This window comes from Mesoplodon densirostris, chromosome 1 (genome assembly GCF_025265405.1).
Source record: "Mesoplodon densirostris isolate mMesDen1 chromosome 1, mMesDen1 primary haplotype, whole genome shotgun sequence".
In the NCBI taxonomy this organism is placed as follows: domain Eukaryota; kingdom Metazoa; phylum Chordata; class Mammalia; order Artiodactyla; family Ziphiidae; genus Mesoplodon; species Mesoplodon densirostris.
Genome location: NC_082661.1, coordinates 144060306 through 144073569, shown reverse-complemented (window position 1 = coordinate 144073569; position 13264 = coordinate 144060306). Strand labels below are relative to the sequence as shown.

The following is a 13264-nucleotide window of genomic DNA, read 5'->3' as shown; positions in this document are numbered from 1 at the left end:
AAGACCACAGGCAAAAATGAGCCAGGAAAAATTGGGCCTAAAATTTAGACTGAGAGCCTTCAAGGAAGGTTCTCTCTGTCAGTGGTGATGATAGAAGTTATTTTTCTCAGGATAAACATGGGAGAATTGAAGGGTGTTGGAATGTTAAATATGTTGTCTAGAGAAGAGATCTTTAAAGAAATGCAACACAACTTTGCTTTCTCTCGTTTTCATTTGACTGACTTTATGAGGAGGATTAATACTGTGTCTTTTATTTCACTAGTATTTAGTAAATCCTGTTATGTTATTTCTGCTTACTGGGAAAATTGAGCTGTACAGGCTTTATTTTGCTTTCAGTTGGGAACATTTGGAACAGTCTTATTTTCCTATATGATATAGAGACTTAAATGAATATCTATAGTGGATTTCAACTTGTTTCTGTTAAAACCGTATCCTTAGAAATATAATTTGAATAACTTGTTCTTGTCATATTATTAAGACTTTGGAAATTGTTGTCTTCATGGAAAAATAACTTACTAAAAATGTGTGGCTTAATAGTCTTGATAATTTGCCCAGTTAACAACTTAATAATTGCTGTGTCTCTTTTCCTAAGTAGCATAAATACTTGTGAGGTTGCTCTGTCTCTTTTAAAGTATACCAATGGGGCTTCCCTTCGGGTGGCGCAGTGGTTGAGGATCTGCCTGCCAGTGCGGGGGACACGGGTTCGAGCCCTGGTCTGGGAAGACCCCACATGCCGCAGAGCAGGTGGGCCCGTGAGCCACAATTACTGAGCCTGCGTGTCTGGAGCCTGTGCTCCGCAACAAGAGAGGCCGCGATAGTGAGAGGCCCCGCGCACTGCGATGAAGAGTGGCCCTCACTTGCCGCAACTGGAGAAAGCCCTCGCACAGAAACGAAGACCCAACACAGCTATAAATAAATAAATAAATAAATAAAATAAAAGGCACTCAGACAATAAATTTGTTAAAAAAAAAAAAAGAAAGTATACCATTGATATATTGGTCTTTCCTTATATGCACGATGGTAAAATAAAAGCATGTTACTCTGCAAAAAAAAAAAAAAATTTAAAATGAGAGACGTGTAACTCTTCCTTTTACTTGAGACCTTAGAGGCCATTGTAGGATTATTAATTGGCCTAATTTAAATATTTTTGTGTCTCAGGGAATAGGGCTGACGAGAGGGAGAGTGACCATGGAATGGCTGGTCAGTGGAGCAGTCAGAACACACACATTTATCAATTAAGTTTGCCATCTTACATGGGCGTGGATCATGGCACCCCAAAACAATTTCAACTGTAATATCAAAGATCACTGATCACAGATCACCATAACAAATATAATGATAATGAAAAAGTTTGAAATATTTTAAGAATTACCAAAATGAGACATAAGACACGAAATGAGCAAATGCTTTTGGAAAAAACGACACTGATAGATCTGCTCAACACAGGGTTGTCACAAACCTTCAAATTGTAAAAAACATAATATCTGTGAGGCACAATAAAGCAAAGCGCAGTAAAATGGAGGTATGCCTGTATTGAGTTGATTGTATAATTTTTCTTTTAATGGTGAAAATATTTTCATAGACTTTCTGATATTGAACCATCTTAGTTGCTGGAATGTACTTCACTTCATGGGGTCATATAATTCTTTCAATGTATTGCTGAATACTATTTACTAATATTTCTTTTAAATGTTTGCATTGATATTTATAAACAGGATTGACCTACAGCTTCCTTTCTTATGCTAACTTTGTAAGGTTTTGATATTAGTATTTGCTGACTTCATAAAAATATTTTGAAATTTTTCTTCCTTCTCTGAGCTGGAAAAATCCGAAATTTCTTGTCCTAGTACTCTTGAGGGGAGAGTTTCTAGATAACATTCTCGATTTTTTTTCCAAGGCCATCAGTATGCTTAGATTTTTTTTTTCTTTTTTCTGAGGTCAATTTTGGTAGCGTCTACTGTATTATATATTCTCCATTTTATCTAGGTTTTCAAACTGATGGGCACAGAGATTTGAAAAGTACTCTTATGATTCCCATTTCTTCTGTATCTGTTTTAATTTCCCTCTTTTCATTTGTATTTTTTTATATTTATGGTTTCTTCTTTTCATTGATTAGGCTAGGAAAATTAGGATAGTTTATTTCATTTTTTATAAAGAATAAGATTTTGATAAGAATAAGATTTTTGGTTTATTTACCAATTGTTGTATTTTACTATTTTATAATCAATTAATTTCATCTTTCATTTTATAATTTTCTTCCTCTCCTTTCCTGAGGTTCACCTTGTTGTTCTTTTTAACTTAATGACAAATTCCTAATTCACTCACTTTTTCTTGCTTGATAGTGTTTAAAGCCTTAAATTTTCCACTAAATATGGTTTTGTCAGAGTCCCATAAGTTTTAACATGTAGTGTTTTCATTATCTTCATTTTCTAGATATTGTATAATTTTGGTGTTATCTTCTTTAGTTGGAAATAACGTGTTTTGATTTTCGTTTCTATGAGAAAATATTAAGAATTTTATATTCTTAAGCTAAATATGTATGTATTAAAGGGTTGAGATAAATTATATGAATGAAATATTTGCAAAAATATGTTCAGCGTAGAATCTGCATTGAGGATTACATAAAGTTAGTAGAATATAGTTTTATTTCTGTGGTGTAAATTTATCAGTGTGCATTTGCATTTAATTTTAAAATTCATAGCCTAATAAGATATTAAGATTAACATATTTATTAAATGTGTAGGGCCATTCAATAGCTACTAAGTGTCTACTGTATCTCCAGCATTGAGGTGGAAACTCTGGGAGTCCCAAAGTAGAAGTCATACTTTCATGTCTTTCCACATTTTCTTAGTTCTCTGGAAATGGTAAATCACAACTCTTATAAAGAATCTTTGAATATAGGTCATTTGGAAGTCAGAAATGCATCCAGTCTGTAAGTTATGACCCACTATTGTGGACACTGATTACCAAAATAAGAACATGATCCCTGACACATTCTACTTGCACAGTAAATGATGATTAGGTCAGTGTCTGCAAAACTGATGACAACTATTGTGACACAGTGTGAGGAATGCATGACATGGGCAAAGCAAATCTGGCCCTAAAATACTAGCATTTTCCATCATATGAAGTCCTCACAGCCTCTATATTTGCAGTATTTATATAGAATATTAATGTACACATACAATCAAATAATAGAAATAAACTGAGCATAGGTTAACTTGTGAAGATCTGAAAATGACAGAAATTTTCAAACTGGGTTGAATTGTGACACACATACCATTTTAAATGTAACCTTCTGACCTTCTTCCATTGCGTGGCTGGAAAATAGTAAGTGAGAAACAAATCAATGTAACTAAGGAGAGAAGTTAATTTTCATAGAAAGCAGCCTAATGATCTTGTTGAGTGGTATTATTTCTTCCTTATCTATATCTGTTATTTTCCTCCTTCTTTCAGTCCATTCTCCTCCAATTTATTGTTAGAATTAGTTTCCAAAATGCAAATCTTACCACATAGCTCTCCTTAGACTTTATAATAAAGTTGTAATTCCTTAGCTAAATATTTCATTGGCTAATATTTCTTTAGCTAAATATTTCATTAGAACTTAAGGAGTAATACATCTTTCAGACACTCATTTCCTACATGAAATGTTATGGAACTAAACTGTGAAATAGGTGAATGTCATTTGGGGTATTTACAGACACGAGTAGTGGATTAGAGAAGAGATCAGAGATGCCATGATATTAAGGCAGTAAGGTGGCGACAGAAGTGTATCTCAGATTGTAACACTTGCTGTCAAATATCTTTAGATAAACTATAAAACTTAATTAAGACTTATGAGTTAATGTAAATAAATGCACAGTGAAAGTATTTTTCAATGTTGATGTTGATTGATTTTTTTTTTAAATATAGTATGTGCATACCCTGAATAAAAAGAATCCTCTGCTTTGGCCTTGGAATTCTCCCTGGAAGAGAAAATGAGGGCATTACAAATCAAACAACAGTAAAAATAAGTGCAAATGCTTCTTGAGAGTGTAGTTATTTTCAGCTATCATAATTAAATAATGAGGGAATCAAGGACTTGAGTATATAATTCATATCAATAAGTAATTTTTGTATTTCTACTGGAAGAATTTTCAGTGATACTAGCAGTATCATCAGCGTGTTGTATTTTAAGGTAATTTCCTTATTAGTCTAACAGATAATATTTTCACGAAATTTGTCAGTTGTACATATATTCATTGATAAGTAGGCAGAGGATATTTCATAGATAATTAACTATATTTAAAATCTCCCTTCAGCAGTTTGTTAGGATGAAATGATTTCTTTACAATACATATTGTATGTACTAATACATGAATAGGCAAAAATATAAAATAGAATTGTGTCATAGCTAAAATATATAATATATCTATAGAAATTTAAATTGAAGGACAAATTTGGTAAACTATATTTATTCAATGAGACTTCAGAAGAGATTTTTCCCAATATAATTATATTAACAGAAATGGTAATAAAAAAAAAAAACCAAATAGGAACAAACTGATCATTCATAATGGTTGTATTCTGAAGTGTTTCTTTTCTCAAAATATTTCAATTCAAAGTTAATGGAAAAAAATATTTAACATTTTATGATTTCCATAAAGTTGGTTCTTATAGCTTCCTGTTTTCAATAGCAAGTTATAAAAGTATCAGGACAGCAATTATATGAAATTTGTCATCAAGACCTTTTTCAAGTATTCCATAATATAAGTACAATCACATTTTTAGATTCTAAGAAATGGCCCTGACATCTATTAAAATTCTAAAATCCCTTCTTTACAACAAATGTATCTTAAATTCTCAACATTCTATATCTAATTCTCATCCTGATTATTAAATCCCCCCAAATTGCTTTAAAGATTGAAAATTTTAATATTTAAAAATGTACACATAGAAACTTTATATGGTTATATAAGAACAGCTATGTACTTTATATTACACAGAAAAAAAGAAAAGTGGGACAGATGTAACTTAAAATGTGTCCAAATTTAAAAATTTCAAACTCAGCCATACGGGTCTTTTTAGTCTTATTGGAGATAGAACAGTATATAAAAGAATTTGGGTGGTAGAGCTGAAAAACATGTGGGGATGGAAGTGAGGATGTCTAGCAAAGAACATGTAAGAAAAGGGTTTGAATGCACTAAAATCTGAAAACTCATTTTCTTTAAGAACCCAAAATATTTCACTATCAAAAATATGGTTTAAAATTAGGTGACTTAGGCCCAGCAAAAGTAATACTTTACTGTAATTTTCTAAAATTCATGTTTTACATTTTTTTCTCCTAGAGATCCCTAGAAAACCTGGCTTGCTGCAAAATACTTTTAAGAGGTATCATTTGTCCAACAAGATATTACTACTAAGTCAGAGTTCACACTTTTATATAGTTATCTGTAAACATAGATAGTCTCACTCAAGGTGGAACATTTAGATAAAGTACCAAACCGCCCACAATACTGAGTAGCTTTGATTTTGCAAATACTAACGCTGAAGTGTTGTAGTAAACTAATAATTTGCTGGTGTATTTTAAGACACTGGATCTTTAAATTGAAATCTTACACTATTCATAAGTCAGGAAGACTCTTCAGAAAGTAAAAGTTAATTCAAAAAAGCATATATTACTTCTAGAAAGTTTGATGAAAACTGATTTGATTTTTTTCATATTGGAAATTCTAAAATTTTAAGGGGCTACTACAGCCCCTCTTACATTTCTCATTAACGTTGGCAGCAGTATTGTCTTCCATGATGGAAGCTTAGTTCAACGATGTGAAGAATTTAGGGAGGAAATAGTGATCATAAAAATAAATTTTGATGAATTTATTTGCCTAAACTGTATGTGTTTTTAAAAGTATTTGAAAACTTTTGGTAGTAGACGAATAAAATTAATATGGTATTCAAATTAAGAAAAAATTTAATAATAAAATAATAGAAATATTCAAGATTAGACTACAAAGGAAACAGCATAGTGAAAAAAAAATTTGCCTAGACTGGAAGTCAAGAGATTGTTATAATCTCTAATCCCACTTACTACTATGATCTTGAAAAACTCCTTTAACTATTCTGAGTTGTTTTCCTTTTTGTAAACTGGGGATAACAATACTTGTTAAATGCCAACAGAGTTGTCAAAAGAATAAAATGAGATCCTATAAGACTAAAAACTATAAGGCATTCCAACAATGTAAGGCATTACTTAAAAATAACGCCTAGAGGGCCTCCCTGGTGGCGCAAGTGGTTGAGAGTCCGCCTGCCGATGCAGGGGATACGGGTTCGTGCCCCGGTCTGGGAGGATCCCATATGCCGCGGAGCGGCTGGGCCCGTGAGCCATGGCCGCTGAGCCTGCGCGTCCGGAGCCTGCGCGTCCGGAGCCTGTGCTCCGCAACGGGGGAGGCCACAGCAGTGAGAGGCCCGCATACCGCAAAAAATAAATAAATAAATAAATAACGCCTAGAAACTTTCATCATTGAAAGAGTTAGGATTCTTTTCAAAGGACAATAAAAATGCCACAGTTTCTAGTTTAAAAATGTGTTAACTCATTTATGTTCCTCTTAGTTATGTTCATCTTAAACACAGACACTGAGTTTGAGCCATATTTTTGTTAACTGTGGAAAAAACGAAATACCTACGTTTAATGTCTGATATATTTATAATACTTCATGAGCCTTACTCTTACTAATGCTTTAATACCTGGATAGAAAGCTTGTCATTCCAGCCATCTGCCGACCTGTACACAGAGGGGCAGTAAATGGTCCTTGATCTTTTCTCCTATTCCTATCTAATGACTAGGCACACTGCCATGTCCTTTCTTAAACCAAGAATGAATAGGTTTCCTCACTGGGAGGGGCACGGCCCTTGGAAGGAAGTCTAATCCCAGTTTTCCTCACTGCCCACAACCTGGCTTAGAAGGGACATATAATGGGGAGGAGGACAGTTCTCTTCCTCCTGAGTGTGAAAACACTTCTGCGAACAGATGCTCTTCTGTAGGCTACCTGGGTGTTACATGAGGCTTACCCAGAAGAAGATCTTATAAACCACCACCACAGGGGATGAACAGAAAGGGCTGCCACACACAGAGTGGCGAAGCAAGCATGCAGTTTGTGTTACATACGTCCACTTTGAACCTCTTCATTCTTCTCTCATGCAGTTGTGGAACGAGCTGCAGCAGCGGATGCAGGACAGACGACTGAGAGACATGAACACACACACGTGATGAGCACAGAGGTTTCTCAGCATTGGGCATAAAGACGGCTTCCTATTTGTTTTTGTTTTTACCCACCATCCTTGCTCCAGACAAAAAAGAACAAGAAAGATGTGACCTAAGACAGTCCTTTGTGAGCATTTCAAAGAGCTGTGGAGAATAAACCAAGAGATGGAATAAAATTTCCAGTTTTATGATGGGATCTTGGTCCTTCTATTGCCGATGCTCTTTCCTGAGGGCCTGAGCTCCATCTGCAGCAGCCAACAAGGAGAACACCCACCTGCATCTTTGAGAAGCAAAAAAGCTGTCTGTCTGTTTCCAGACTTACTCAGAATGATTTGGGACACATGAAACCAACTCTGTGAGAATCAGTTTTCCATCATGAACATTTTTATCTGGAAGATTATACTGTACACACATCTAGTAATCTTCTTTATAAAATATATATTTCATTTAAATTGAACATGTGGAACAAGACAACAGGAGACACAAAAAATGGCAATGTGTCATTGCTAGTGAAAAATGTGACTAAGATACATTTTCTCAAGATGTAAAGATGCCGAGCAGAAGAAAATGAAAGCACATTTGAGACATGCGGCTGCCTGATAACGGTTTCATTTTAAAGGCATGACTTCAATTGAACCTTCTCACAAATATTAAATTCATTCATCAAATGGACTACTATAAGCCTCATATAGTGGTTATTTGTTAATCAATTCTACTTGTATTTCATTTGAAGCCAGTATAACCTAACTTTCAACTCCTCACATGTAAGAATATTCAACGGGATAAACATTTAAAACTGAGTTTATGGTTACAGTTACTTTCCCACAGGTAAACACATGTTTAAAATACACTATGCTCCTCGTTTCATAAATTGGTTCACGGTAGTGAGTCACAAGCTTAGAAAGAATATTATAGTCAAGTAATTATTAAGTATTCTAGATTGAAACACCAAAGTAGATTGGTTAGCATTTTAAAAATCCATGCATACAAAAAGAAAAACTACCACTAAAACCACACAATTTAGAAGTAAAATGAATTCAAGTTATTGGTATCTGGCTAATCTTAGTAAATTCTCAGATTAAGTGCCTAGTTACAAATAAGGAGCTCTTAGGAATACAAGTGGTATTTCTAGTTATATTTAAATACATTGTTGACAATCATCTTTTAAAATAATTCTTAAAATGACTTTGCATAAGTCTGTTTTTCCCTTGCACTAATCACCATCTAAAACAATATGTTTTACTTAATCATTTGCTTTTCTTTCCTCTAAAATGTAAGTTGCATGACATTTACTGCTATATTTCTAGTACCTAGAATTGTGCTTGGCACATAGTAGATACCCAGTAAATAACTGTTGAATGAATAAATGAATGAATTTAATGTACTTGTAGTTATTGAGATATAAAATAAATGTATAGTAAATATTGAATTCCATTTGTTCACGCACATGTAAGCTTTTAAAGAAAAAAAACAAGAATTTTGATATAAGATAAGATAAAGATAAACTGCAAAAACAGGTTTAAAATAAAATACTAGTGATTACTAATAAGAAGTAATTCTACAACTTACCACAGCATTTGAATTGCCCAACTTTTGTGTCTTCGAATAATGAAATAAGAACTGTTAAAAAAATAGTGAGCTTTACTATAGATAATTAGTGGTTTCCTTTATTATTTTTTAATGTATATATTTATGGAAATAACCTTACCCTTTTGGTATTATCTTTTTCATCTGTTTTCTGTTGAAAAGAGAGATATAGAAATGTCATTATATTAGAAAATAATAATATGTATAATATAAATGTATAGTTTAAAATTTATAATTTATTATAAGATTATATTATATAATTTTTAAAATATATGACACATATGTTATACATAGAACATAAGACTGCAATTGGTTAAGCATATATTACTCTAAAAATAAATGGGCAATTAATCAAAAGCTTTATAAATAAAAGTATGTTTATAAATAAAAGTATGAACAAAGATCTTTATTACAGCATTATTCATAAGAGTGAAAAACTAGAAACATCCTAAATGTTCAGTAGTGGTGGAATAGGAAATACTGATACGATCACATGATAGAAAATTCAGGGAAAAAGACTAGAAGGAATCATATCAAAATATTTGTAGTTGTTATCATGAAAGAACAAGATTATCAGTTATTTTTGCTTTCTTCCATAAACTTTTTTATAGTCCTCTCTCCCTACAAAAATCTGTCTTTAAGAACAAGACATATCATTCCTTTTTTGCTGTTCTTTTTTTTTTCTCATTTGCTTTTAAAATAAATAGAAACTCATGGATAAACACCATTGCCATTTATTTTCTCTTAATTAGGAAAAAATTAAGTTTTGGAAAATGTCACTATTAAAAACATTGGGAAAAAATACAGTTGTAAACACTTATTTAGTTTAAGAAAACATTTATGCTTTCAAAATATCAAGTTTTCTTTGAATTACCATATGTGAAAGTCATGGAAGTCAGACCAAACCAGTGATCATAGGTTAAACTGCTAATGAAGAATACATTCTAAACCTAAGGCTCTTATCCTTAATAAGGTAATTTTAAAATTAGTTTACCTATAAGATACAGAACATAACTGAGGTATGGTACCTCATGCCACTTTTCAAGTTCCCATTGCCTCACTTTGGGACAAAAAGTTCTCACACAAGAATCAAATAATAATTTTAATAAAAACTGAGACATCACAGTAAGAATATAATTTTCAAACCGACATTGACAATATAGTTTGCTTTTTTGCATTCTTAATGTCCTCTCTGACAAGGTACACTGTCCTAACCTCTGGGCTTAGAAAAATGCATCTGTTCTCCAATTATAGTATGATTCAGGAAGAGAGAAAGAGCCAAATGACCTCAAATTTCCCTCATCAGAACTAGAACACATCTTATATTTGAAGGGGACACACCATTTTCCAATTAGATGATTGCAAACTCCATTAATATAACCCTAAATTCTCAGGCGTCAAAGAAACTGAAGTATTTGTTTCTTATCCAAAGTCAATTAATGCTCTTCTAGCTCCTCTTGGCATGCTTCCTAAATTGGGCATATTTTCTTCCAGGAGGAATTCCAAGATACCACCGAGCAATTTTTTTGCCTACAAATTAAACACTATTTGAACCTTACCTGGGGCTTTGGTAGAGTCCCCATAATTATGAAGCAAAGCTCCTCCAATGCACTGGATGCCTAATGGAAATGAGAAGATATATAGGCCATGCTTCTGCTTTATCATCATTTGCATAGAAGAGATAACCATAAAATGTTAGGATCACAAGGACATTCCAACCGTTAGGAGAACCACTGACCGAAACTGCCCGCCCTGGCCAGGCACCACAGTAACCACTTGCATGAGTTATCTTACAACAGGAGGTTCTGGTAAGAATGCGGAACTAACAAGCTAGTACCAACCGGAAGAATTCAGGAAAGGTCAAAAGGAGAGAAGAGACTCCAGTCCATATGTTACTGAGTCCAAGCTCGCTCTGCTTGCCGCACAACAGGCCAATAAATCGGAGACGAGGTGCTGAGGCAAGGAATACGACTTTATCCGGAAAGCCAGCAGACCGAGAAGATGGCAGACTAATGTCTCAAAATAACCATCTTATCGGGGTTTGGATGCCAGTTTCTTATATAGCACAGAGACGAGGAGGAGATTAGGAAGTAAAGTAAAAAGGCCATACGTTTTGCAATATCCCCTGGAATGGCCAGCCTCGGGGAGGGGATGTGTTAATTTCTTCTTTCTTGCAGCCATCCACAGGTGGATGGACAGGGTCTGGATGTTTCCCTGAACAAAGGCACTTTGGTTTAACATTCAGGCAGAGGGGCAGGGTTCCCCGAGGCAGGCCATTATGTAGAGACAATATCCTTTTCGTGAACAAAAGCAATGGGAAGCAAAGGTTAAAGTAAAACAAACAGATCCAACATGTAGTCAGATTTGGCTCTTCCCTGTTACACATATGTCCTACCAACCTCTCAGTATCCTTCTCGCTGGAACCCATCTTGGCTGAGTGATGCGCGCGCCACCAGGAAGGAACCTGAGTCGGCGTGAATGGCCAGAGATAACCCGGAAACTAGCCCCATTACCATAAAACCCGAGACTGCGAGCCATGTGGAGAGCAGTTCTCCTGGGTTCCCTTACCCTGCTGCTCTCCGCCCGGGCGCCCCTTCCCAATAAAGTCTCTTGCTTTGTCAGCACATGTGTCTCCTCAGACAATTCATTTACGAGTGTTAGACAAGAGACCACTCTCGGGCCCTGGAAGGGGTCCCCCTTCCTGCAACACAACTACACCAAATAGAATCCTTGTGGCCCACTGACACTGTTGGAATCCCTTGATTTCTCTCATGACAAAAACTTGGCTCCTACAAGTAAAACCTTCCTTCCAAAGAGGAAAAAAAAAGTTACATATTGTCGATATGCACTGATTAAGGCTTCCACTGTGGGTCCAGATACAAAATTCTCAGTATTTGCTAAAATTCTATGAAATTCTGTGACTGAGAGTAACTAAGGCAGTGCCAAAAGAAGGATTATTCTTCCCACCTTGCAGCAAAGTCTGAATCTACATGTCAAAGTGGTGAGCCTCGCTGAATAGTACTCACTACTGGCTAATTTGAAAATCCTTCAATTGCTCGCAAACAATGGGAGTTTGGAGAAGAAGCCATGTATGGTGCACCTAATATGGGTTCCCACCCTTCCAGGCTGCTGACTGCATACCCCAGGGTCAGGTTTTTCAAAGCACCTGAGCACAGAAGCAGGGCAGGGCTCTTGTGGTTTGCAGCCAGCTGGGTGTGGTGAGGAGGAGCCCAACTGGACAAGCAGGGGCGAAACCCACCTTGCACAGAATTCAGCATAGTCGCACCAGGAGTAATTGATTACTTAATAAATACATATGGGAAATAATGAGGAGCTGAAACAGTGTGGGAGTGGGGTAGGGCTGTGGAGTTGAGCGGCCTGCAACTCCAGAGCAGTGCAAATTCCATTTCTCTTCTTTATTAGCTGTGTGACCTTGGGCGGGTTACCTAACCTCTCTAAACTTCAGTTCCTGCAGCCATAAATCGGGGATGACAACATTAATGCAGAATTCTTGGAAGGATTACACGTAGGTAAAGCTCTTAGCACAGTGCCACATACAGAGCAATTAGTTAACAATAGTAGCACTGAAAAATGTGTGACCTGTAAAGCTTGATTTAACAACTGCAGTTACTGCTAATTCAGAAGACGTGTCATAAAGGATTGTTCAGGGCCAGCAAGATCCTCACCCTTTGAACAACAGCACATGTTTAACAGGATTGGCTATAGTTTAGGGATACAGTTGGAGTCATGAAACAGCTTCTCTGAGCATCCCACCTAGCATGTCAAAGGCCTGCTTTGTTCTCGTCTATTTGTTTGCCTGCCCAGTGCAAATTGTTGGGATATTTGTTAATAGTATTAAATGGCTCATATTTAAGTAGTATTTCAATAAATTATCAAACATTTTCATATACATAATCCACACTTTGTCTTTAAAACACAGCTTGACATATACAGGATGGGAACTGTTATTCTCACATATAAGGCAAGTGAGATTCTAAGAGACTGTCACTTGCCCAATACTACACACGGCTAGGTCGTCTGATCTATAGGTATCCCTGTGTTGCATTGGTATTGACTGTTAAGCCTACGGTTGGGAGTTGGATGAGAGAGAAAGCAGAGTGTGAACACTGATACATCTTTTCTCACTTTTTCTCTTCAGCATTGGGTATGCAGCTCACCCCAGAAAAATCTAGAAATAAATCCCTGAAACTTCCTCTTATGGCCCATCTAGAAATGCTGAAAAAATACAAAATAATTTTTTAAAAAATCTAGTGATACCATGTGTCTCTTAACTCAAAGAAGAATAAATTTAGAGATATGAGTGTCCCCTTAGAAAACAGCTTCTAAGCCAGCTGAGGCTTGGCAACAAGACTGAAGTTTGACAGAAAAAGTTTCAAAACAAATTGCATTTTCCCCAGCAACTTTTTACATGAAGCC

The 13264-nt window shown here is 35.3% G+C and overlaps 1 protein-coding gene across 5 annotated transcripts in view; it reads right to left on the bottom strand.

The window, feature by feature from the left end:
- Nucleotides 1–13264, bottom strand: part of NMU (neuromedin U) — a 40019-nt gene that overhangs the window by 7999 nt on the left and 18756 nt on the right. For 2 of the 5 annotated variants that reach the window (XR_009533538.1, XR_009533539.1), the window contains exons 4-10: nt 10387–10446; nt 8949–8978; nt 8810–8860; nt 7145–7219; nt 3924–3965; nt 3281–3320; nt 986–1041 (exon numbers count right to left, since the gene is read on the bottom strand). Coding sequence is in view for 3 of the 5 variants with exons in the window: in XM_060109476.1 (XP_059965459.1) it covers nt 3285–3320; nt 3924–3965; nt 7145–7219; nt 8810–8860; nt 8949–8978; nt 10387–10446 (294 nt within the window). In the remaining 2 variants the exon portion in view is untranslated. Of the gene's footprint in view, nt 1–985; nt 1042–2681; nt 2856–3280; nt 3321–3923; nt 3966–7144; nt 7220–8809; nt 8861–8948; nt 8979–10386; nt 10447–13264 lie in introns of those variants that run through there. The other 3 variants (XM_060109476.1, XM_060109493.1, XM_060109503.1) reach the window with 2 other exon arrangements.